At 47.6% G+C, this 26416-nt stretch overlaps 1 protein-coding gene across 1 annotated transcript in view; it reads left to right on the top strand.

Annotated features, from left to right (window-relative positions):
- The window catches only part of LOC138513428 (dihydrofolate reductase-like), a 427393-nt gene that overhangs the window by 381809 nt on the left and 19168 nt on the right, over positions 1 to 26416 (top strand). The window contains exon 6 of the mRNA XM_069628273.1: positions 2939 to 3054. Coding sequence (XP_069484374.1) covers positions 2939 to 3054 — 116 coding nt within the window. The remainder of the gene's footprint in view (positions 1 to 2938; positions 3055 to 26416) is intronic.

Below are 26416 nucleotides of genomic sequence, written 5' to 3'. Positions count from 1 at the left end.
TTCAAGACGATACAGCTTCCAAATAAAGCCACATACAGAGTCCACATTTGCTCAGTATATGCACAAGGTCTTGATGAGTGCCTCCAGCAATTAGCAGGCAAAACCGGCCCAATTTAGTGGTTTTGTAGGTGATTCAGCCTGGAATGTCGCAGGAGCTCATATGCGAGCAGCCACCTCGTTGTGTGCGCAACAGCGTCCCCCTAAGAAACTATTTCATGCATTTGAAAGCACAAATGTATGCTACAAAAAGATGTGATGATAAATGTATTCTTGCAGCCCTGCAGTAGTGCAGTAGTTTGTCCATGACTTGCAAATGTGCAGGATTTACATTGGAATATTTGCAGAAACCCAGGGTTGTCTCGAAATCCATTTCATTTGATTTTCTGTAGAATCCGATTAAAGACTTGGACACAGTTTTAATTTCTTAACATCTTTCTGAAACTTTCCACAGGTTTATCGGAGATAACTCTTGTGATGCCAGTTCACAATCTTAAAATTGACCGATTTTACAAGGAAAAGGCATTTGTATTATCTGGGTTTTTTAAAAATATTTTATACCTCTAACAAGGAATTTGTTTTGAGAGATTTCACCTCATAATCATGTCATATTTATACTACATTCAGTAAATACCTTATGGGTCATGCATGATACGGTGCGAGGCATTGGAAATATCACTATGTATCTCCCGATTGCTGCATACCAATACTGACTCCCTATAAGCAGGGGTGGACTGGCCCATAGGGAACTCTGGAGATTTCCCGGTGGGCCTCTGCACCCTGGGCCTCTTTTGTGTGGTATTTCCAAATCTTCTCATAGGAAAAGCATTGGGCTTGCTGAAAATGTGTCATATAGGGCCACTTTGAACATTATTTCCAGGGCCTCTTTTGGTCACCAGTAATTATTTCCAGGGCCTCTTTTAGTTCCCAGTCCACCCCTGCCTATAAGCGCCACCACTCTACAGCTGCAGGAGAGCAACTGTGTCAATTTGGGGAAGATGGGGAATGCATAATGGGAGTGATTTCAGAGATTGGGGTGAAGGTGAAAAGGAAATGTCCAATACCGAGTTGTTGTATTTAAGTATTAGATGTACATGGTGCAAACCTACTCTAGCTAGCAAGCAGTGAAGCGTTGTACAGAAAAAGGGGTGACCCCAAATAAATGAGGTTTTACAAGAACTTGGCTATGTTGTCAGGTCTAGCATGGCGACATATTTCTTCTGGTAATTATTGAGAATGTTATTTTCTCTCCGTTGAATTTAACCTTCGGTCCCGTCCCCTTGGGTAGTGGTTTAGCCAAGCGAAGACCACATGAAAAATGTTTAAAGCAAAAAAGAAATCCCAGGTTGAGACTGAGCCCAATTTTTCAGAACTTGTCAAACCAAGTTCTGAAAAATTTGGTGCAGTCTCAACCTGGGATTTCTTTTTTGCCCCAAATAAATGAGCATTGGGGGAGTTGGGGCAGATGAAGGGAAAAATGTTCAATGTACAACAAGGCCTGGAGAGCAGGGTCTTCCTTATACCTGTACAGTATGAGTGAAAGGGAGGCCACCAGCACTCCACGATTCAAGCACAAACACTCTCCCCAGGCCAGCTCTCCCAATCTGGGATTGCCATTGTTTTTTCATTACATGAAGAGATGGGAAGAAAATACAATTTACCTCCCTGATGAAGCACTTGTGCTAATAATTCATGGAAGCGAAGGTGACATACAGTTGGCTTTTCATCCCATTACTGAATTTATATTGTTTTACTGTTCAACATTTAGTAGCACTGGGTAGTACTGCAACAAGTGTCAGGCACTTTGTTCCTTGTTACCCGTTTGGTGGTATTTTGGTGGTAAATCCTCAAAAATACCACCAAATGGAATTACCATTTCCGCCACTTGGTCCCAATGATTTTTCTGCAGGATTAGAAGTGGTGAGCAGCAGTGTAAATCCCCATTTTTTGCATGGAGTTCATAGGACTCCATTAGGGATGTTTAGTGGATTTACCACCGGTGGAATTACCAGATGGTAAATCCACCGATTTTTGTTTTGTTAGAGAAATTGCCTCATTACGAGTTCGGCAGTAAGTGGTAAAATTGGCGGTAACTGGGTTACCGCCAATTTTATCAATACACCAAATCATGAGTTTTGGTTTTGAGTGGAGGATTTACCTCCAGCAAAACCCTGGAGGTAAACCTTCCCACTCAACGCTGAAGAATTGGCAGAATTCCTGCACAGTAATTCTGCAAAAAAAATGCCCCATTTGGTCCAATGGACCCAAAATAAATGGGGAATTACACCACTACCACCACTTGTAATCAGGTGTAAATTCCGCGTGACCAAGTGGCAGTAGCAGTAATTCCTCAGGGCTATTTTTTGGAGGATTTACCTCTAAATTACTGCCTACTTAGTAATGAGGCCCAAAGTGATGCATTTTCCCTCCAAAAATCTGTAGATTTACAACTCTGTAATTTCGCTGGTAGTAAATCTGCGAAATATGAGAATTTGGCAGTGTGGGAAAAGTGGTGGAAACTGAATTACTGCCATTACTTTCCTGCACCACCATTAAGGCCTTTTGTGCACTATATTTGTAAATGATGTTGAAAGGATGCAAGGGCACCGTTAATATACTTGCTCTCTTCTATTATTAACACCAGTTTGGTCCAGTTGCATCTTTTGTTGGGGGTAAAAGTAAAAAATAAATCATTAATACTAGTGTACAAGGGGAAATGGATACCATAGCATAAGCCATTGCAGAAGCAGATGTATGTGTGGCGAGTTGCCAATAATGCATTGACTATTGCAGTTTGTTCCCTATACTCAATAAACTTCACAGTGCAACTCAAAAGTTAAAGGACTAATAGAGAGAATAGTATCTTACACAATAAACTGTATCTTGACCCGGTTGGAGAGTGACAACGAGTTTTGATTGTGTATGTGTTTTCCTTCCACAGGAAGTGATGCATCATCCATGGTGCAATCAGATATTCTTCACCAATGTCATGGCAGACTTTGAGTGTGATACGTTTTTTCCAGCTATTGACACAGGAGTCTTTAACCTGGTTGAGCAGTAAGTTCATTTATCAAATTTATCAACACAATTGCTTTGATCAGTGGGGATATGTCTAATTCAATTGGGATTATTTCCCTCTGAGGACCTTCCAGTAGTGGCTACTGGCTGAGAGATGGGAAGGACTGGGACAGGGGAGGCAGCTTCCCTCTTTCTTTGAAGCTCCACAATGAAAGTAACAGAGGCTTTTCTGGACAGAGAGAAAGGATGGAACATCTCTCGCTATATACCGGTGTTTGGAGTTATAGGAGGCCCCAGCAGCAACTACACATTGGGCCTCATTACGAGATTGACAATAGCCTTGCTGGTTTTACCGACAAGGCTACCTCCAAACCTGCAAGAAAATACAGCACCCGGGAATGGCCAATTACCAGGGTATTCCAGCCCCGCCGGACCCGGTAATTGACCTTTCGCGGGTGCCAGAGCCGGTATATCCCCGTTCCCATTGAGATAGGGCTCATTACTGTGCCTTTGCTACAGGCTTGCTGTGCTCGCGGGTGGGTGCCTTTCATTCCGCCAGGTCAGACCTGGCGGAACGAAAGGTACCCGCGGCACAACTCTGAGTTTGCCGGTCCGGATACAACGGTACCGGTAAGCTTACCGGTACCATTGTTACCAGACCGGCAAACTTATAATGAGGCCCATTATCTGTAAACCAGATCTCTGATTGGCTTGGACTACAGACTAAGGGTACGTCACAAGCAGAGCACTTTGTAATGTGCATAAGCAGCGTGATGCAAAAAGGCTAGTTCAGGTACATAGCTTTCCACCCATTTTTCAGGGGTCTGTAGATGTGTTGGAAATGATGTGCTGTTGTGGGTCAGCCTGACCTGGTCATCTCAGGACTATCTGCACTCACGGAAAGCTGAGCGACCCCGCCGGTCTTAAGCCACCAAAAGCAGCATCACCCTGCATCAACTAAATAATCTTTGGTATGTTGCCACCAAACTGGCACATTTCATTGTTTTTCCAGGGCCCCTTCTGCATGCCAGCATGAACAGCAATCCACAGACCCACCCAGAACATTCCAGTACACATCACTTCTGCACATCACTTCTGCATTGAGAATTTCAGAGCCCATTTCATCAACATCAGATGGTTTGCTGTTCTTAGTGCCCAGCAATCACCCGGGATGATGGACTCTGACCCAGGGTCGTATGAATGCCTTGTATTTCTACCCAGAAATGTTCCTGTTTTAAGGTCTGGAAGTGCCCTGTACAGCCATCTCTGCACCAGGCCTTATCTGTGTTCTGCACACCCATCAGGCAGTCTCCCACTCAAGGTCCGAGCAGTTTCCACAACCAAATAGCAGTCTCCTGCCGAGGGGAAAAATATGGCCACAGGCTGATGAGAAAAAGAAGTGTTCAGGCATGAGAACGATGAATGGCATTGAAGTTAACTTTTGACCATGGTATAGAAGGACATCTATGCAGTTTATCATAACATTAAGCCCCACATTCTGGGCTTGGGTGGTAATATCCTGCTAGTCCGAGACTAGGTAGGCCCGAACTTAGGGTGTTACCTATCAATCCCACCCCATAACACCTGTCTTAATGCTAATAGCATCCAGTTTGTTGTGCTGGGTACTAAAGCATTTTTTTTTATTAAAATGCAGGATCTTCCTTTTGATAAATGGGGATGCACAGTGCAGCACCCATTCATCAATGGGGAGATCAGGCCAATTTAAGATGGCTACCATGAATAAGCATGCGGGGCTCGGGAGCAAGTCCCTTCTTGCTATCTATGGCGGCAGCAGAGGGAAGGAGGTGCCAGCAATGAGAAGGGACACATGCCAGCAGATAACTGGAGAGAAGGGGCAGAGGGATGGGTTGGCAAGACTAAGGTGATGCTGAATGGCTGGTCAGGTGCCAAAAATGAATGTAACTTTCAATTTTATAAATTAAAATTAGGAACCATTTCACATGTATGAAAAGCTTCCTCTCCTCAGCCCTCACCTCCCTGACTCTTATATCAACCCTTCTTCATTTGACCAGGCTCTTCTCAACTTCAGCATTTCTGTCCCTCCTCCACAAATGCTTCCGTCTACTTCCCCATCAAAAACACAGTAAACCTTACTCGCTAGCTCCCTACCCTGCTGAAGTCAGACTTCCTCTCCTTGATCTCGCTGTCATCCTTGACCTCTCTCCTGGACATTTCTTCCTTGACTTCAACTGTATGCTTGTTTCTCACTTTGCCCACTTATATTCCACTTGTACCTGTCAGTAGATGTGGATGACAACTCTGATCTGTCAGCTGAAGACATGGCTACAACTCCATTGCTGGCAGCAGTCCCACTTTCCCAAACGTCTTAGGTTTTGCATGGAAGCCCTCTTTGTCCCCTCACAGTTAATGACTCAGGTAGTTGCAGCACATGCAAAACCATCCCTTGCCTCTATCTTCACACCCACATAAAGTCTCCTCTGCCACCCAGGCTATGCTCCCACTTCTACCGCACTCAATCTCTGCCAACTATTTTGCATTGTATCTCTTGTTGTCTACAATATCAAAAATCGTGGACATCCTGACTGCCCTCTTATCTCTTCCTCCTCACTTTCTCTTGTTTCTCTTTTCCCTCTTGCCCTCACTACATCAGTCCTCCAGTCCCTCTCCCTAACCTCATTTTATGAGATGGCTCCCATCCTTTGGGTAGCAAACCCATTCTGCATTCTACTGGACCCATTGGCCATTAAATGTTCTTACCTTCTTCCTCTTTTCAATTGAATGACTGACTACCTGTAGAAAATAGCTTATGTGATCCCCCTCTGATCTAGATTTCACAGCAGTCACTCCAAAGAGAGAGCATTGGCTCATGTTTCCCATGTACTCACGACTGGCGACCATACACAACCCACCCACCTCTATTCTCATCTCTCCTGGTCTACCTGTTACTGTTAAGCACGTCCTCTTCATGCTATCAAACATGCACATCCAAGACTTTGCAACCAACTACATGACATCAACCCTATTGGACAGATCTTTCTCCACTCATGGAACACTAGCATCTCCACTGCCATCCTTCTGCCACCGTGAATCCCCAACGATCGGTTCTTGGTATGCGTCTAATCACAATCTACATCTTCTTACCCAGCCAACATATCTCCTCTTCCGGCTTCTTCTACCATCTATGCCCAGATGAAACCCAAACATCTTTTCCTTTCCCTTGATCACCCCAAACTATCACAGCTTACATCTGACTTTCTCTCTGCCATCCTCCACTGGATGACACTTTGTTGAGTCACAATCAGTTCCTCCAAAACGTAATTCATCTTTATATTTAATTCATGTAAGTGCTTATGGTTGTGACTTACAACCTTTTACACTGATCAATAAAAAAGACAATGGGCCTCATTACGAGTCCGCCAGGCCGGAATCCGGTGACTCCGTGATGACGGTGAGACCGCTTCTGTGACCGCAAGGTTGCGGAATGAACAGCCGATTACGGCAGGAGGGTCGCGCGCAACACACCGAGGCAGAAATGGTGTCACCGCCGTCACGTAAACACCCACGCACACGGACATAACGCCACAAAAAACGGTGCAAAACCTTTGTCCGCCCCCACAGTCACGAACACGGAATTACCGGAAGCGGAAATACCATGACTGCCAAAAAAAACGGAAACAGAGAGGCGGCCATTATATAAAGCACAATCCACTGCCATCCACAGACACCACAGGTCAGAACAACTCCCTGAAACTGAGAACACATCTAACACCATCATGGCATCCAGGATCCCAGTCCGCAGATAGCGAAAGCAGTGCTTCAGTGAGGCTGAGCTTGCAGTACTGGTGGAACACATTGTCGAGCATGCAGAAATGCTCTTTAGCGCAGACGAGCGGCGTGCTACCCAGCAACGCCGCAAGGAGGAATGGGCGGAGGCAGCACGCAAGTGCACAGCGGTTGGTGTGACCACACGCACTGTGAAGGACTGCCATAAGAGGTGGGATGACCTCAGGCTCGGGTGCGCAACCTCATCGCTGCACACTGCCAACACAGCACTGGCACCAGTAGAGGCCCTGCATTCCCTCTCAAGTTGCAATCGTGGGAGGAGCGCTGCAGCAGTGTCCTGCACCTCGAGGGCATCCACGGCATCGGAGACGCAGAGGCAGGAGTGAGCCCACCTGCAGATGTCGGTAGGTGCACAAAGTACAAAGCCATAAGTGTGAATGCACCCCAGGAGTGACCCAATGGACCCACTGACCCCCCCCAGCCAGGGTAGGAGTGACCCAATGGCCCCACTGACACCCCCCCAGCCAGGGCAGAAGTGACCCAATGGACCCACTGACACCCCCCCCCCCCCCAAGCTAGGGCAAGAGTGACCCAATGGACTCACTGACACCACCCCCCCAGCCAGCGAAGGAGTGACCCAATGGTCCCACTGACCACCCAGATGACAAGTAACACATCCCCAATGCATGACCCCTGGAAATGCACAAAGCGTGTGCTTGAGTGGAAGCAGAGACACACACAGCTGGGTGCATCAATAGTCACAAGTGTGTACATGCAAGTGGTCATGGATCATTAAGTTTGATGCATGTGATGGACACATCAAGTAACATCACACAACTAACAGCATGCCCTCTGTATCCCCACAGCCGTGTCAAGCGACAACGACAACGGTCAAGAGGCGATGCAGCAGCCACCTGCATGTGCCCAACGCACCACTCCTGTCCAGGAGGACGATGCTAGGTGTTCCGGCACACAAGCACCAGCTGCATCGGGCACACCAGCTGCATCGGGCACACCAGCGGACGCCACCATCCCCATGCAGGCACCCACCATGGCCCCGGATGCCATCTTGCAGCCCATCTGCACTGCTGAGGAGGCTGCATCGAGTGATGACAGTGCCCCAGCCATGCAGGCCGAAGTTGTACAACAGGGTGAGGGGGACAACATGGATGAGCTGTCATCCATCCATGGCCTACAGTTCAGACCCCAAGAACTGAACTGCACAGCCCCATGCGCTCCCCAACGCCCTCCATGGCTGAGCTCAGTACTCGCTTGCAGCACATTGAGCAACAACAGGCCACCCTGACGCAGCTCATGGAAAGACAGCTGGAGGAGGCCAGGCTGCAGCATGAAGATGCCAGACTGCAGCGGGAGGAGGCCATGCGTCAGCGGGAGGAGGCCAGGCTGCAGCGTGAGAGCAATGCAACATCAGTGCGTTGCATTGCTCTCACGCTGCAGTGAGAGCAATGCAACATCAGTGCGTCGGCTCGCCAGGTCCATTGGACGATTTGCGACCACCATTGTCACCCTGGCATGCCATGTCAGGGAAGGGAACAGTGTGCAATCCAGCATAGCTGAGTCAATGTTGGTTGCTCAGCAGGCGTTTCAAGGACGTGTGCCCATAGTCACAACAACAGTCACCTCAACCAGCACCACCCCATCCAGCTATGCCACTGGCAGCCCACAGAAGCGCTCTAGTCAGCTGAGTGGACCTGCCAGCAAGGACACTCCTGCGCATAAGCGTCCCCGCAAATAGAGCCATGTGGGGATGGCAATAGACATGACATTCGGGGACACGATGGGTGTATGGGGGCGGGTACGTTTGGGTGGTGGGGAGGTCCATTACGGGGGTTAGTTTGGGGCCTGGTTGGGGGTGGGTACGTTTGGGTGGTGGGTGGGCATGGGTGTACAGCTTCCCTACCCAATGCACCTTAAATGGTTTGTTTATAATACAACACCTTTGAAAAAAAACATAATGAGTGGACATCCGTCATTTCATTTGCAGACAATCCATTTATTCACCGGCATCGTCATATCCATGCAATGCTGTTAATGTGCAGTCTCTCAAAAGTAAATGCGAATGAGTGTATCCCGTGCTCGTTGGCCATCTTGTGCACCCCCAGGAGGGTGTGGAGCCACCCCATCACCATCTTCACCTCCATCATCATCCTCTGTGTCTGGGGGCAGAGGAATGTTCCTGCGCATGCACAGATTGTGCAGCATGGCACACACAAGCACAATTTTACCTGTCTTCACTGGGTTGTAGAGCAGTGATCCTCCAGATCTGCTCAAGCAGCAGAACCTGGCCATCAGTAGGCCAAATGTCCTCTCAATCATGCCACGTGTGTGGACGTGTGCCCTGTTGTACGCCTCCTCATGCCTGTTCCTTGGCCTCCGTACAGGCATCATCAGCCATGGCGTGAGTGCATATCCAGCATCACCTACATGGGATGGAAATGTGTGGGACATGTCAGTGTTTGTGGTATCATCTCTTGATCAGATGCAGTGCAATCTTGTGCCATCATTCATTCATCCATATGGGCCAAGCAGTGGTTGGACGGGTGGGTGATTACCATTCATGAGTAATTGTTGTAGACGTTGGCATTTGGACATTGCCCAACGACTTGCTGTGCATATGTAGTTGCCCTTGCGGACAATAGTGGTTGGTAAGTATGGCATTGTGCAATGATGTACACACATGGAGGAGTCAATCAATAGACTGTGATGATGTGGTTGTTGCAAGATGTCTCATGTGCAGTCATCATGTGCATTGGAGGAGCAGTGGTGCATAGTGTGGGTGGCTGTATTGAGTGGCTCAAGTTGTATGGTCTTGTGATAGTATTGGTTGTATGTCTCATTTGACAGGGTGTGTACGGGCTCACTGTGCCAACCTCTCATGTGTAGCTTTGTGATGTGTGAGTTATGCTGACCGTCCATTACACGGGCCAGGGTGTGATGCATGTGCAGTTGTAGCAGCCCACTCACACTGGTCATTGCCCTGGACACACACCCCCTTCCTCAGGGCCTGTGCATTGGCAGTTGTACTCACCCAATAGCCATGTGCTTTGTCCAGCGTAGCATTCCATGTAGCGTGGCAATGTCGAATTCCGCAGGACCACTGAGTCATGTGTTGACCCCGGGAAACGTGCGCAGCAATGTGTAATCACTTCTCCGGCGTCACATACCATCTGTACATTCAGTGAGTGGTACTGTTTCCTGTTTCCGTACACCATCTCCATTGCATGTGGTACTGTCAGCTCTATGTGGGTGCAGTCTACTGCACGTATGCAATTTGCATGGCCACAATGGCATAGGCCAACTTGGTGGCAATGACCTGCGCAAGGGTACGGGGTAGGGCGTTGTGTTCCGACAAATGGCGCAGCAGGGCATCCAGTACCTGTCCCAATATTTTAGAGAAACAGGGTTGTGAGAGGCCGTGCAGCTCACCAACTGTATGCTGATAAGTTCCGTTGCCTAGAAAATGCAGTACTGACACCACCTTCAGGAGGGGGGGGGATTGCAGTCGAAATGGCAATGTGGCTGCTGATGGCGTCCTCAATCATGGTGGTGATGTACATGATTGTTGGACGGTCCAGCTGGTATAATGTATGGATCTGTCCTGGGGTCAGGTTCCAGGGTGAGGCCCTGATGCGGGGGTATTTCAGGCTGCCTGCGGGGTCGTGGCAGCTGCACAATTGAGTTTGCCATGGGTGCAGGGTTTGCTAACTGCCGCCTGTGCCTCCTCCGCCTCCGCCTCATCCTCCTCTGCACCATTACTGCCACGATGTGCAGTGCTGCCCGTAGGTTCAATAGCCCCAGTCCCAATGCTGCTGCAGCTGCTGCCTGCATAGTTGTGTTTGTAGTTGTTCTGGGTATGGCCCTTTTGTAGGCTCCCAGTGGCCTGCTGGGTCCAGCTGGGCTCATTTGCTGCACCTGCGGCCTGATTCAGCTCACCAGGCATTGTTTAACATCATGTTCACGGTGGCGCCGATACCGCCTCCGTGGCCATGGTTTTTCCGCCATTTCTATGGCAGTGTTTCCATGCCCGTTGTACTCGTAATGCCCATGATGTTTGGTGTTGCCGGTAACTGGGGGGTTTCCCCGCTGACACATTTTACGGGTCCCCTAACTCCGCGGTGGCAGTTTGTGGTGGTGGTTTTTCTGGAATTGTGGGTTGTGATTTGATGGTCACAGAAACGGTGCCGGTATGGTTATACCAGTGGCGTTAAGTCCGGGTTGGTGGACTCGTAATGTGTAAATTGTGTTAAAAAGGGATCTGAGCCCAGCTGAAGGGTATCTGGGGGTGAACCGTGAGTCAACTGAAAAGAATATCCTGCAAACAGTGTTAAAAAGGGATGAGGGGGATCCAAAGGGAACAAACATTGTACTAAAGGGATGTGAGCCTGACTGAGGGGGATCCGGGGTGAATAGTGAATCACCTAAAGTGAATACTTGTGAAAATCCAAAGAGGAAAATAACTTTTTGTTTTATTTGGTTGCAACAGGACCTCTGAATGAAGAGGCTTTGAGAAGCAAAGAGACTTGCGCACAGTGGGTCCTGATGCTAATGATCAAACTGTATCTTCGTGGTAAAGAATCCAGATACTGTGCTGCACTTGAGTGAACCGCCTTGTCCCTGCTGAAAATGTGGGGGAAGGGAGTCCAATAGCTTGAACATCTTGACATATCATTTTGAACACTACTTTCTTTTTTGTAACACTAATCCCCACACTATTTCTATTTAGAGGTAAGGCTTGGAAATAGGTTTACTAGTAGAGGCCCGTTTATTTTGACAAGACACCACCAGGACCGCGTTGTTATTATTTGATGGTCGTAGCTTGCTCCCATCTGTAGATTTAGGTTTAGATGGGCATTTATCATACCCTTTTTGAAGTTCAATAAACACCCTTGAACTGTGGTCACTTGTGTCTGTTTTACTGTTGATACCATGCCTTCCTTAAAACAAAGACAAGTTAGAATCTTTAGGCTTACAAAAGTAGGGGTAACCCCTACTTCCAAAGGTGGCTGGGGTAAGTACATATAACTAGACAAAAGAAACTCACAGTTGGGTATATTTAAATTACTTTTTCATTATTTTAATTCTGTGAGTACTGGTATCAATATCTAAATCCCGATCTTGTACCTGGCATGACTATCTCCAAAACATGTATACAATCTAAGTAGTAACTAGTTCAAAGCATCCATTAAAATTTAAAATGTGTATTTATTAATAATCACACACTTATAGATTTAACACATATATATAATAGTGTACAGATATGCAAGTAATTATATTTCTTTCTTTCACAATTATTCAATTCTAGCTTGTGTGACTCAAGTGTTTTTCCTTTTTCTTATTCTTTTCTCTAATGTCTAGAGTTCATATTATTAGGTTGGAGTGTGCCATTGTTGTGTCCAAACTTTCTAATGAGAGTCTTAAGTGAACCTGTGCATCCAAATGTATTTAAAATATTCCATATATTATCTTGAAAACAGGTGTTTTTTTATTCAAATCCTCTATGGGACTATCTGATGTCCCTCAAAGTAAAGAAAGGGAAAGGAGTGTCTTTGGGGCGTCCCCAGCAACTACTAATTTCACTCATGTGGACAATGAGGTAGTTGGCTCAAAAGGGCTGTTCCCAGGAGGAAATGAAATGGTGGCTGAGGGATAGGTAAAGAGACTAATAATCGTTTACTAGATGAAATTAACTAAATTAACTATGACCGAACCCCACTAGGGATATCTGTTATGTTAAGTAATTTACAGAAAGGGGGTACTGTTGTGCAGCGGAAAGATGGTAGCCGCCTGAGAGAGCTTGTTCTCAGTGATGCTGTTAACCCTTCAATATCCTGCTCCTAACTGCCTGCCGGAAGATATAAACAGTAGCACAGTACGGGGAAAGCTGAGCCGCCCTGTCCGATCTAATTTTCATCTGCCAGGCTTGCTGTCCTCGCACATATGGCCCATCAGTCTGCCTCTGAGGGAAGGCGGCTTATGGCAGCAGGTCATGAAGCTGGCACCGACGGCTGGTGATGGTGTTCCAGTTCCCTGGAGGCGGGCCATCGAGAGCCGACTTGTCTCGAGCCATCGGGCTGTGAACTCACTGATCCTGCCCGACGGCCACCCTGGGAGGGACACCATCAGCTGTACAGGTGCAGTGAATCTGGCCCCATGGGGCCCCCCCATTGAATACACGCAGCAGCCTGGGGCTTCCTAGTTTGATCTCACTACCCCTCCTGGGCTGGCTCCTCTTCCAAGGTGTGTCCCAATCCGAACCGCTTCTCTCTGCATGGCTGCAGTACGTCTACGCTTGCCTCCTCCATAACGCCATGCCCAACTGTTCACACTGCTCCTTACTTCTGCGCACACCACAGGGCGCCCTATTGAAGCCCCTGGTCACGGAGCGCATTGAGTCTCCCGCATTAACCCAGCCACTGGAATGGGGGTACACACTGCACAAGTAGTCCTGGCCTGATCCCTCCCTGAGGCCATAAATCTCCTTTGGTAGGCACTGTGACGTGTGGGTGCGGCAGACACACACTGGACACCCACCCCAGCTGTCACACCTTATAGCTCAAACTACCATCACAGCACCACTGGAGGGCTGTGCTCTGTGCATGATATTGCTTCACAGGGGTGCGGGCAGCATTTGATCAAACTCCACACTACCCATTGCGAGCCGCTGAGACTGGCTGGAGCTCGTCTACTGGGGGGTCCCACACTACGGAGTTGCCCAACTACACCCCAGAGCAAATTCTTCATCTACATTGCCCCGTGGTGATGAGAACTGGGCTCTTGTCCCTCCGCCCTCGTTGGTGACTCTGCTTCTTACTCGAGGGGGGGAGAGGGAGATTGTGGCCCCTGGCCAGAGCCCTCGCCACTGGGCTCCCACTGAGATGAACGAAAATGGGTAACAAGAAGCAGGCGAAGACGGACCAATTTATACGACAGGAACAATCATCCAACGCCCTCCCCCCCCGGTCAACCTCAACCCCTGCTGCTGTCAATATGGCTACTCTGAAACAGTCTCTACTGAGCTTGAAGAACAGCACTGATTCCCTTGGATCAAAAATAGATACACTGACCTGCAAGGTTGAGACCTCTGCTATACAGATAGATAAATTGTGTGGACGCATGACAGAGGCGGAACAGGGCTAGGGGATACTGAGGACAGGGTTGCATCATTACAAAGAGATGTGGTGTCCTTACAACAGTCGGTGAGATGGGTGGAAGCTAAGAACGATGACCTGGAGGGAAGATCACAGAGAAATAACATCCGCATTGTGGAGCTCTAGGAGTCCACATCCATTGACAATATGGAACTCTTTGCCTAAATACTCCTGGTGGACATTTTTGACCACCCCTGCTGTCCTCCGTTTTTGGTCGAGAGGGCACACCGCTCATTGGCGGTTAAACCACAGCCTTGTGCTCCAGCCAGACCAATAATTGCCTGTATCCTAAATTATAGAGACAGAGATGTTCTTCTCAGAGCAGCTAGGGATAAGGGCGAACTCCGATACAGCTCCTCTACCATTAGACTTTTCCCCGAATTCAGCCAACAAGTCCAGGAGCATCCAAGGAAGATGTTCCAAGCCATGAAAAATAAACTAAGGAAGAAGAATGTCCAATATGCCATGCTGTTCCCGGCCAAGCTTCGCGTAGTCCATGATGGGAAAACCTGATTCTTCACTTCTCCGGCCTTATCTAACCGCTTTGTTTTGGAGCTACCAGAAACTAATAAGGCCCACGTAGACCCAGTCTGACTGCAGTCTTAAGTTTACTCTCCTAACGGCGGGCTCTGCCTCTTCCGGGTTCCTACTCCAACCCTGCTGCGGGTGGGCATTGTTAGAGCACAAATGGTTATGTTATTGAAGCTCTTGAGAGCTACAGGCGCGATCGGCACCCCGTCGACAGTCACTGCGCAATGTTTAGTGGTTTCTGTTGGGTGGATAAACAAGCCGGTATGTCCATGTTTCTGGCGTGGAGGGGGGTTATTTGGGTTGTTATTTACAGTTCAAGGTGCACAAGGAGTCTGAGTTGTTGATTGCCATGTCACATATTATATGAGTATTCTGACTGCCAGGAGGTGCATTGTGCTTCTGGGTCGCTTGCACCTGCTGCATTGGCCTGCAGTGGAATCACATGGCTTGCTTACAATAGAGGGTGATTCTTTGAACGTGATGTCCATGAACATCAGAGCTGTCACCAATAACAAGAAATTCAGACTAGTTCTCAATCATGCCAAAATGCATGGGGCTACAGTACTTTGCTTACAGGAAACTCACCTTGCCATGAATGGCCCTCTCCCCATAGCTAAGGGCTGGGGGATGCATTGCTATGGTGCCTCGTACCCATCTCAATCTAGGAGGGGTGCGATTTATTTGCATGCATCCTTGCAGTTTTGTATCCAGGCACAAATACCCAATGTAGAAGGCCACTATCTGTTTCTTGCCGGGGAATGCTTAGGATTGAAAATATTATTTGTTAATGTTTATGGTCCGAATGTGGATTCTCCTGAACTATTCCAGAAATGCGCATTCCTGACCCACACATTTCCCACATATCAAATAATAATCTGGGCTGGGGATTTCAATGTGGCCTTGACTTTAGGGAAGGACCGATCTGCCTCTTCACACACCACCCCCCCCAAAGCGGCCCTTGCTATTGAGACATACACATCCTGGGGTAAGGGAGTTCGTATTCTTCTCTGGAGTACACGGGACCGCCTCCCGAATTGACTACATCATGCTATCCGTCCCGCTAGCCAGTACCACACGTTTGACCAAAATGCTCCCAAGGATGTTATCTGACCACTTTCCAGTAATAGCGGTCATATCCATTCCAACGATGGCACGCCGCCCCCCAGGTGGCGGTTTCACCCTCGAGGGCGCAGTGTTCGGGAAGGGATCAGAGACAATATCCATAAATTCCTTTGTCTCAATGTTGACTCCGTCCCGGATTACAGAACCCTCTGGGAGACCTTTAAGGTGGTTAAGAGGTTGTTGCATATCCAGGGAAGATGGGGTTCTAAAGTCATTGAGGACTTCCCTTCGTCATTTAGAGGGGGAAATCACTGAGCTGGAGGGTAGACAAGTTACAGATAAAGATCCTCAGATTACCAAACTTCTGGGAGAAAAACGCTGAGAACACTGAAGCAGCCCTTAGGGAGGATAGATACTTGGGTGATCCCTCCCTCGTGACTAACTATGTGAAGGATGCCAGACCCAGCTGTAATCTTGCTTGAGCGATTCGAGGGCAGAGAGGATGGGGGAGCATATTGGAGGCTTCGGACCCGAATGGAATTCTAGGTTTGCGATACCGTGGGCATCAACAAGATATTACAGGACTACTATGAGCGGCTCTACTCATCACAATGATCTGTATCCCCAGAGGAGATTAGGCAGTACCTGGCACTGGTTGTACTTGGATGGTTGGATCCTGTGCAGGCCGATCTTCTAAATGCCCCCTCCACCGTTGAGGAAAAACACAAGATCATATGAGAGCTGCCCATCGATAATGCACAAGCTTAGATACTTGCTCCCCACTTGTGTAACATGTTCGACTTCTCTTTGTCGGCATGCCTACTTCTGGAGTCCATTAGGACGGCCGTAGTCACCCTTCTTCTTAAGCCCAATAAGGCCCCCATGGTGTGTGCGTCGTACAGGCCCCTCTCGCTCATCAATACTGATATAAAAATCCTGCCAAAACTGTTGCCCGATAGGCTTCTCCCCCATATGGTCTCACTGATCCTCTCTGATCTTGCAGGGTTCATTCCCGTAGAGCTACCCAGAATAATCTCAGGTGCCTTTTCTCTATGATGCATAATATCAAAATAGACTTTCCTATCATGGGTGCGGCCCTCAACACCAAGAAGGTTTCGACTCCGTCGAGTGGCCCTTCTTATTTGAAATCCTATGTTGATCGGGCCTTGGCCTCAATTTTATATGCTGGATTCGTCTTTTATATACCTCCGCTCAGGCTTCTATATTGACAAACCAACAGGTTTCTGGTACCATATTCCCCACAGGGGTACTCAGCAAGGGTGTCCCTTCTCCCTGATCCTTTTTGCCCTGGCGGTTGAACCCTTGGCCTGCACCATTCGAGAATTACACTCTCACAGGGGGGTCCAGATCTATTCTCATGTCTCCGTTGTCTCCCTTTACGTGGACGACATGTTATTGTGTGTTAAAAATCCCACACAAAATCTTCAGCCACTAATACAGGAGATTGTAGATTTGTGTACATTTTCTGGACTCCATATTAACTGGTCCAAGTCTGAGTTTCTTCCAGTGACCCCCACAGTGCTCCCCTCTGATATAGGGGACGATTTTCACTGGTTCCCCAATGGTTAGAGGTATCTAGTAATCAGGGACTCGACCGCGCCACCCAAGCTCTTTAAGGAAAACTACCTGGCAACCCTGGAGCTATTAGAATGCAGAGTCGAGGTATGGATCCACCTGCCAGTTTCCCAGACTGCGCGCCTTGCTTTGGCCAAGATGGTGGTGATCCCCAAGATGCTATACATTTTTAACAACGTCCCACTGATCCCTCCTTCGTTGTTCTGGCAACGTGCCTGTTCCATGCTGACCAAACTGGTGTTGGCTGGTAAACATGCGCGTATTGCTCTTCATACACTGGCTCTCCCCTATGCATCTGGTGGCCTGGACTACCCTGATTTAAATGCTTATTTCCTTGCCTCACAAATCCAATATGCCGTCTGGTGGTGGCATCCCTCCACTGAACTACCTCATATTAATTTAGAAAAGATGACCTCACACCCACATTCCCTGAAGAGGTTGTTGAGAGGGATGCCCATACGTATTCCCAGGGAGGGGTGAGATACAACCCAAAGATGTAACACGCTGGGCATGGGACCAAGTGCACTCTGGGAGGGGTCCATCAGGCGGTTTCCATGCAGATTTTGCACTGTACTCGGTTCATGGGCTCCCCCTCAACTCCGAGAGGTCCTTTGAAATACAGTTCTAGAAACTGGGAGACCGCTCTGTGGTTGACTTGGTACATAACGGGGAGTTTATATCATCGGATCTGCTCAAACGTCGGGGCCCGTGGAATGCGGTCTTCCTCTTATTCTATCATAGGTTGCGCGAAACTCTCTGCGGGTTGTGTTCTGAATTTCCTAAATCCCCGACCCCCTCGTCCCTAACCCAATTTGTAACAAATCCCCCCAGCCTTACCAGTATGGGTTTGGTCTTGTACAAAATGATAAAATCAATGCGCCCTGCCCCGAGAGTGTTGTTTAAGTCCAGATGGGATGGTATGTTTGAGTCCCCCTTGGTTGATGATTAATGGCGGACGGTGTGCGGAATGACCAAGAAAGTCTCTCTGAACACGAGATTCCTCCGCCTGATCCACTTTAAAGTTTTGCATCATTCCTACCTGTCCCCTGCCCAACTGCATAAAGTTTACCCTGAGAGAAGTGTGGGCTGCCCAACGTGCAACGTCAGTGACGCAGACTTCATCCACATGGTCTGGAACTGCCGGGAGGGTGTGTCTGGGATTATGGCCTCGATTGTCCAGGGGTGTCCTCGTGATTCTCCTGAGGCCTGGTTGCTGGCGCTGTTCAATGTCCCCTACAGATCAGAAAGGAATTGACTAGCCATGGCCTTCGTGGTTGCTAGAGCTCTGGTGGCCAAGACCTGGATGAGACGGAGACCACCTTCCGTGCAGGAACGGCTGTGTACAATGAAAGTGTGTGAACTGCGGGAGGACACATACTTCGCCTTTCTTCCCCCAGGTAGCATGCCACTTAACTACTGGGTACCCTTCCGTTCTTATGCCCTTGGAAATGGTGATCTCGTCACAAGGTGAGGGGCATTGAATGCACTCTAGAGGACAAAGATTTACTGTTATGTGACGACACCCCCAAGTCATGGCGATACCTCTTTGGTGTCGAAGAAACGTAATGCCTGGAGCTGGCTGGCACCTCTAAAGTGTACTCACATGAGAAGTTTCTGGGTAATGTATGTTTTCTACTCTGTTACAACACTGACATGTTACATTACAATAAACGCACCTGTGTTTGTGGGAGGGGGTGTGGTGGGAATGTGATGGTTCATTTTGTCTTTGTGTTATGTTGAAAACTGGAATAAAACGAAATGAACAGAGAAGTCAGGTCCTGATGAACAAATGTCATTGATACGTTGAAGAGAGAACATTCTGTACAGGCTGGGACACTTCATCTTTCATGCCAACCCACCCCCCCCCCAGGATGATTCGCTTCCACACCGACCTGATTTCAACTGTGTGGACACAATCCAAGATAAGTGGTGCATTGTGGAATCTTTGCCTGTCAATTCTTTAGAACATACGAAAGTAAAGGTCATGACTTCCACCTTATCACTGAGGAGTTTGTGCTTCACACATCTATGGTCCTGAAGGCCTTTAATTTAACATTTGCGCCAACACACTCAGAATTGTGGTCCGTAGGGGAGATGCACAAGATGGAGATTGACAGTTTAAAGGGTGATCTCCAAAAAAACGGATCTTTACAAACTCTAGCACCACAGGTTAAAATAACATTTCCATAATGTCTGACTCCAACCTTCAGTGACTAACATATTCATTCTTTAAGGACCTCCTGATGTAAAGGTTTCATCAGCCCAATAAACCTCCTATACCCTCAATCAAAATGTTGCCATCAATCAATATCCCTAATAGCAATGTGGTTAAATCTGACATTTTGAATGTCGTGGCCCCTCCTGTTTTCCTGCACGTTCTACCATCCTGTTGAATAGGGTTGTGCGATTCGAAAGAGAGATTACAGGAATACTGGAGGTGCAGTTAGCTTGCATTCTGTAAGATAGGAGAACTAGCATTAGAACAAAGGTGTCACGACATAATGGCATGAGCACTGGTCGGCACTGCAGAATAAGATTGTGATGTGCTTCAATGAAAATGTTTACGAAGGCATTTGATTGACTTGAAAAGAGTCCATATTCCAGAATATGACCAACATGAAGAGTATAGTTGTGTTGACTGTGGGGTGAGCAACCAGCCAAAGGTGTCCCAGAGGAGCAAAGATAATCAAGTAAAAGTGTCAATGGTGAAAACTGTAATTAACTCACCACTCTCAAGTTTGCCGGTTTGATTTTTCCGTTTTTTTTCTGCTCCTGAAAATTCTGCTGGTTGAAGTAAGCTTTGTTTCATTTTCATGTGAAAGACACATTGCACGGCTTTGCCGTATTGGTTTTGTTTTATGGTATTTTGTTGTTTAGAGGACTATGCATCCAACAGATAAGGTTTGCACTATATTAAATGGTTTAATTAACATGATCAAACAAATAAATAATCCTGCTTAACTGAAAAGTTCTGGTCCCAATGGGGAACCTGTTGATATTTATAAATACAGTTCCATGGGCGTCATTGCTCCCTGTAGTATATAACTCCCGGCCATCATCAGGAACTTTCCCGCAAGCTAGAAGCTGTCCAACTCCAGGCCTCGATGGCCAGAAGTGTTGAAGGCTTGAGATCATAGTTCCCATTTACAAAACAAAGGGTATCTCCTTGCTGGATGGCAGCACCAGATTGTTTGCCAAAATCGTCCAGGTGAAGTCTTTTGGGATCACAGCTGGGATATTAAACAGATTTAGTATGATTCAGCCAGGCCTTCATTCTACAGTTAATGTTTTCTAAAAGAGTTAAAGCAAATCAGTGTTGTTCCTTTAATGCTCATACCAGCAACAGGAGACAGGGGCCTGTGCTCTTATTTGATCACCACCCCCACACTTATGGCAGGAGAAATCTGTCCCATTCCACAATCAGTTTAGAGTTTGCTCTTTCATTTTACTGCTGCTTCTCAACACAGGGGTAAGACATGTTCTGCTTGCTGTCCTCCATAATCTACATTGCAGCTTCTCAAATATGGGGTAAGACAGTTTCTACTTGCTGTCTGCCTCCAGAATCTCCCTTGCAGCTTCTCAACATTGGGGTAAGACATTTACTGCGTGCTGTCCTTCATAATCTCCATTGCAGCTTCTCGACACTGGGGTAAAACAGTTTCTATTTGTTTTCTGCTCACAGAATATCACTTGCAGCTTCTCAACATTGGGGTAAAACATTTTCCTACTTGCTGTCCTCCATATTCTCCATTGCAGCTTCTCAACATTGGGGTAAAACATGGTCTGCTTGCTCTTCGCCTCCATAATCTCCATTGCAGCTTCTCAATACTGGGATAAGACCGTTTCTACTTGCTGTCCACCTCCATAATCTCCCTTGCAGCTTCTCAGCATTGGGGTAAGACATTTTTTGCTTGCTCTCCGCTTCCATATATTCCATTGCAACTTCTCAACCCTGGGGTAAGACAGTTTCTACTTGCTGTCTGCCTCCAGAATCTCCTTTACAGCTTCTCAACATTGGGGAAAGACATTTCAAACAGGAGCAGCAAATTCTACGTGTACATATAGTGTCCAAAGTACCATATCTTTCGTCCCCTGGTTGCTTGTAGATCACTTGCTGCCAAATCTACCCGCCCTCAATCTCTCCCGTTTTTAGCTCCATGCTCCCTTCTATCTTTGCTTCCCTCACCGTGCCCTTCTCCCTATGACTTGTAAAGGGCTCTGTTGCTTCCTAGAGCTAGTTCCACTCTCAATAAATACCCTAAAAAATTATTATAACAATACGTTTTCGAAGAGATTGTGTCCTCTGATGTATTCCACATTTATGACAGTAATCACCACAGCTGGCCTGCTTCGGAAGATTTTCTGCGTCGATGACGTCGATACGCCCCTTCGAGGACCTCCTCCAATGGCCGACGTCACCAGATGTTATATGTAGGACGCAGGACGCCCGTAGCCTCAGCACTGTTTTTTCTGCGAACGTGTTCGCTTCGGAATCTCGGCGCGCCTCGGTTGTTCTACCTGTTGAATCGGTTCTTCGTTCTTGGTTTGTTGTTCGAATTATGTCTTCTTCTTCTACCCCGAGGTCGGGCTTCAAGAAGTGCTGCGGCTGCGGTTCCAAGATGTTGCTTACGGACCTGCACGACGTCTGCCTGTGGTGCCTCAGCGAGGACCACGCTACCGATGACTGCGACGAATTCCAGTCTTTAACGTCGAAGGCCTAGAGGGAGCGAAAGAAGAAGCTTTCTGTAGGTAGGGTTTCCAAACCCCATAATTGAAATCCGCTGTACTTTCGACCGACGATTCAAGGGGCGACTCTCTGCGTCAGCGTAAGTCCAGGAGGTCTCGGTCCCAGAGTGGTTGCAGCCATTCCTCTGCCTCTTCTGGGCACTCGCGGAAGCGCCATCACAGGTCACGTTCCCCGTCCTCGTCCGAGGCCTCTGCCAGACGGCGGGTAGCTTGTCCCAACAAGCATTCATCTCCGGCGGAATGGGACGCATTTCGTAAGGAGATGATGGTGATTTCGAATCGCAGGGCTACGTTCCGTCCGCGCCTTGGAGAGAAGCCAGCAAGGAATGCGCTAGGGCCACTGCTCGCACGCCTTCAGGCTCGGGCTGTCGGCGTGATCATCGGGAGCCGCCGAGGTCCCAATCGGACAGGGTAGATCACTCTAGCCATGCCCGCTCCAGGTCCCAGTCCTCGACGTCCTTGAGACTTTTGGAGCCTGTGCCACCGGCGCCATGTCCGTCGGGGGGCTCTCTCGAGGCTCCGCCTCCAAGGAAGTCATTGACGCCATTGGCGCCAAGGCCATTGAAGGACATGCTCGGGGCTTCGGCCTCGAAGCCGTTGTCGAAGCCGTTGGCGCCTCGTTCGGCATTGACGCTGATTCCGTCAACGCCCTCAACGCCTTTTCAGGTGGCTTTGTCGAGGTGCCCCGGAGACCTGTGGAAACCCAGAGGAAGGCCCCGAGTAAGTCAGTGAGGCCTGTGTTTGAGCCTTTTTCTGTACCCTCGTCCAGGGATTTATTCCAGCCTTTGGATTACATCTCTGAGGTGGATGAAGGGTCAGATGTGTATGAACATGATGGATGTGCTTTGGCTGTGTTAACGCAGGAACATGGGGGAAGAATAGGCCATGCGGTTTCTTTTCCTCCACCCTTGATCCTGTTGCATGCGCTTTGCCGAGATGTCTGAGAGCTGTCGCTGCTGCTGCTGCGTCTGTAAAACAGAGCGAGGGTATGGTCCTAGGCCATGCTTTAACCTTGTTGGTACCTCACTATGTAGACGTTCTATTAAATAGAAGGCAAACACAACATGTTACTTCTGCATGATTAATGAGAAATGAATTGATCTTGTTTGCACCGCATATACAAATTAAAAGATGTGTATTAAATCCGGCTGAATTGTTACCTCTTCCGCAAGATATTGCTTGCAGTGATGAAATGTCACATGACTGCCTTTATACCACAGAACAAGAAACTAAAGGCAGGATTGATTTGAAAGATACACCTTTAACCGATCCTCAAGGGCTGTTTTGCGATGGCTCCTGCTTCAAACCTCCGGACGGCACATCCACTGCTGCTTATGCCATCACTACACTAAGCACGATTGTGGAAACCAAGAGAATTTCGCATAACTCCACGCAGGCCGCATAGATTATTGCACTGGCTTGAGCTTGTGAACTTTCCGAAGGGCTTAGAGTGAATATATATAATGACAGCCAGTATGCTTTTGGGGTGGTTCACAACTTCGGTAGATTATGGGCAGAACAAGGTTTCTTGACCTCACATGGAACGAAAATCCAATATGGCACCTTGATAGTTCAGCTACTCTCAGCGCTTGTGCTTCCCACTCAATTAGCAATTATGAAGTGCGCGGCACATCAGAAAATCATAGATGATGTAGGAAAAGGGAACGCCGATGCCGATCAGATAGCTAAACAGACTGCTACTGACCTCTATTCAAATATGTACGCTATAAGGGAAGCCATAAACATTTGTACTATCGATGAAGGGATTGATTCCATAAGAAATATTCAAGCAGATGCTACTCTAGAAGAAACCAAGCAATGGGCTGAGGGCTTGGCAAGATTGGATAAAGAAGGGTGTTGGGTGGATAATTCAAAGGGAAAATGGATGTTACCCGACGAGTAGGTCACCACAATGATCACAATGGCCCATGGTCCCACTCACATATGTGCTAGGAAGATTTGCAAAATTTTAGAATCTGTCTGGGTAAATGTTAACATCCCGAAAACTGCTGAGCGTTTTGTCCAGAGTTGTATGGTTTGTCTACAGCATAATGTGGGGAAGGGTACATCGACACTGAGGGGTAGTTTTGGTCCACCCTCTGTGCCATTTGAGGTGATTTATTTCGACTTCATCAAGATGGAACGTTGCAATAACTATAGTACGTTCTGGTAGTCATTTCTGCTTTTAGTAAAAGGGTTGAAGCCTTCCCTGTGAAAGATGCCACAGCAATGACAACGGCGAAGACCATGCTTAAGGAATATTTTCCTAGGTTTGGTTTGCCGAGGGTCATCTGGTCAAATAATGGTCCACATTTTATCGCCGCTGTTATTCTGCAAGTATGCGCGGGATTACAGATCGATAAACGGTTCCATTCGGCTAGACATGGTCAAAGGGCTGGACTTGTAGAACGTCACAATGGTATCTTGAAAAATAAAATTGCTAAGGTTTGCGCCGGCAGCAATTTGAAATGGCCGGACGCTTCACCAATAGCACTCCTATCAATGCGGACAACCCCGCAGACTAGGACAGGGCTCTCCCTGTTTGAAATCGTCATGGGGAGACAAGCCAATGTTTGCAGCCTCCCCAAGCCTAGGTATCTGAAAGATGTAGAGCATTTACTTCTCTCTGAATACAGTGATCAGTTAACTCAAAATCTGTATTTGATTTATCAACAGGTGCGAGAAGCCCTCCCAGTAAAATACGAGGGGCCAGGTCAGAGAATTCGACCCGGCGACTAGGTACTCACAAAGTCATTTGAGAGGGCATCCATTCTTGCACTGCACTGGAAAGGACCATACCAGGTCCTATTGGCCACACAGACTGCCATACGAGTAGCTGGGAAACAACACTGGATCCCCGCTACGCATGTCAAGAGGATACCTTTCTCTTTGCCACACGACGGAGAAGATAAGAAGAAACCTACTTGCTCTGTTCCCAATGATCAATCAGTTCTGAACAGCATCGACTGTGTTTCAGAGACACTTACTGAGCCGGCAGGGCTTGGGGAGACTGCTCCTTTGTCTCTGAACTCTTCTACAGATCCTTCTGCACCCTTGCACGATTCTGTTGGTATTTCATCACTTCCATCAGGAAGCAACGACACACTGTTCGCAGATCACACAATACCAGGAGTCTCAAGGTACAATCTGTATCCACGGCACTAGACTTACTGCACAGCATGGCTGTGCCCACAGGAAACGATTATTGAATGTGTCCATTGCCACTTTTGCACTGAAGTATAAGCAAGTGGCTGGGGACTGGGAAGAACTATCTTCAATCAAGAAACCACATGATCAGGAGATCACCAGCAAACGGACTATGGAGTTTTCGCAGGAATTTTTTGGGAAAGAGTTTTGAGGAACAATGCCTGTCGTTCTCCCTACTCGTGCGGAGCAATTGACTGATTGTGTGGCCAACAATGACATTGGACAATCAAATACATGGTCCTTGAGGACGTATTGTTTTCTTGTAATTTTGTTAATCAGTCTTACAGTATTGATTGCTTTTGGGTTTTGGTATATAGAGGGAGTGCGTCCACTTGAAACCTTTTTGCCTACTGAGAATGTCCCCACTATGTCTACACCTTTCGTGCATCTGCACACTCTATCTCCTAGGGATTCCCAGCACAGACAGAGCTATCACAACAACACACTTCTATTAATAATGAATGTAACTCATGGGATTCTGAATAAAACGAATTGTTGGATCTGTTCACATTTGCCACAGCATGGGGAAAAAGGGTTGGGCTGGTATATTAATCCTTTGTCTTTAACTACTGCATGTTATGCCTCTCTAAGGGCACTATTCTTTGGTTGTTGGAATGATAGCATCTCAGGGAACTTTGATGGGACTAATTTGAATGAGTTTGAAAGGCGAGTCCTGACGCCTCTGGGATGCTCACTTTTTGCAAATAGGAGCAAACTTAATCTTGCTTCTATTGGGCCTTCCGATAGACTATCTCGACCTTTCCAATCACTGATTTCTTTCAAGATGGCTCCTGTAGGTAACCGGGATGCCACGCCACCTTCTTACACTATCAGTTACAGCCCCACCTCTGTCTCTTTCTGCATACAAAGGAATGGTACTCAGTTAATGGGTGATTTCGAGGGTTGTACTAATGTTGCAAACTTGACCAGTGAGGACAGACCTTTGTATATAGGTGAGCCTGTCTATTTCGTTTGCGGTAATGAAGCTTATCCATGGCTACCTAGGGATTAGCAGGGAACCTGTTATTTGGGTATCCTGTTACCAGGGGTATATGTAGCTAGTACCACTGAAATCTCTAGGACTCGTCCAAGGCGGGATGAGAACGGTTATACTCCTTCACAAGTCATGGGTGATGTAGCAAAATCCTTTGTACCATTTTGAGGACAGATCATGAATTCCGAGGACATTAGGAGACTGGCAAGAGTATTGGAGAGAACCATCAACCGGACCACTGACATACTCTACAATATGACTCTAGAACAAAAAGCAATTAGATTAGATTAGTGGCTCTTCAGAACCGGATGGTGTTAGATGTCATCCTGGC

Source organism: Ambystoma mexicanum, chromosome 12 (assembly GCF_040938575.1).
Source record: "Ambystoma mexicanum isolate Mex_15411 chromosome 12, UKY_AmexF1_1, whole genome shotgun sequence".
Lineage (NCBI taxonomy): Eukaryota > Metazoa > Chordata > Amphibia > Caudata > Ambystomatidae > Ambystoma > Ambystoma mexicanum.
Note: the sequence above shows the minus strand (reverse complement) of the source record. Positions and strands in the feature narration are given on the sequence as shown.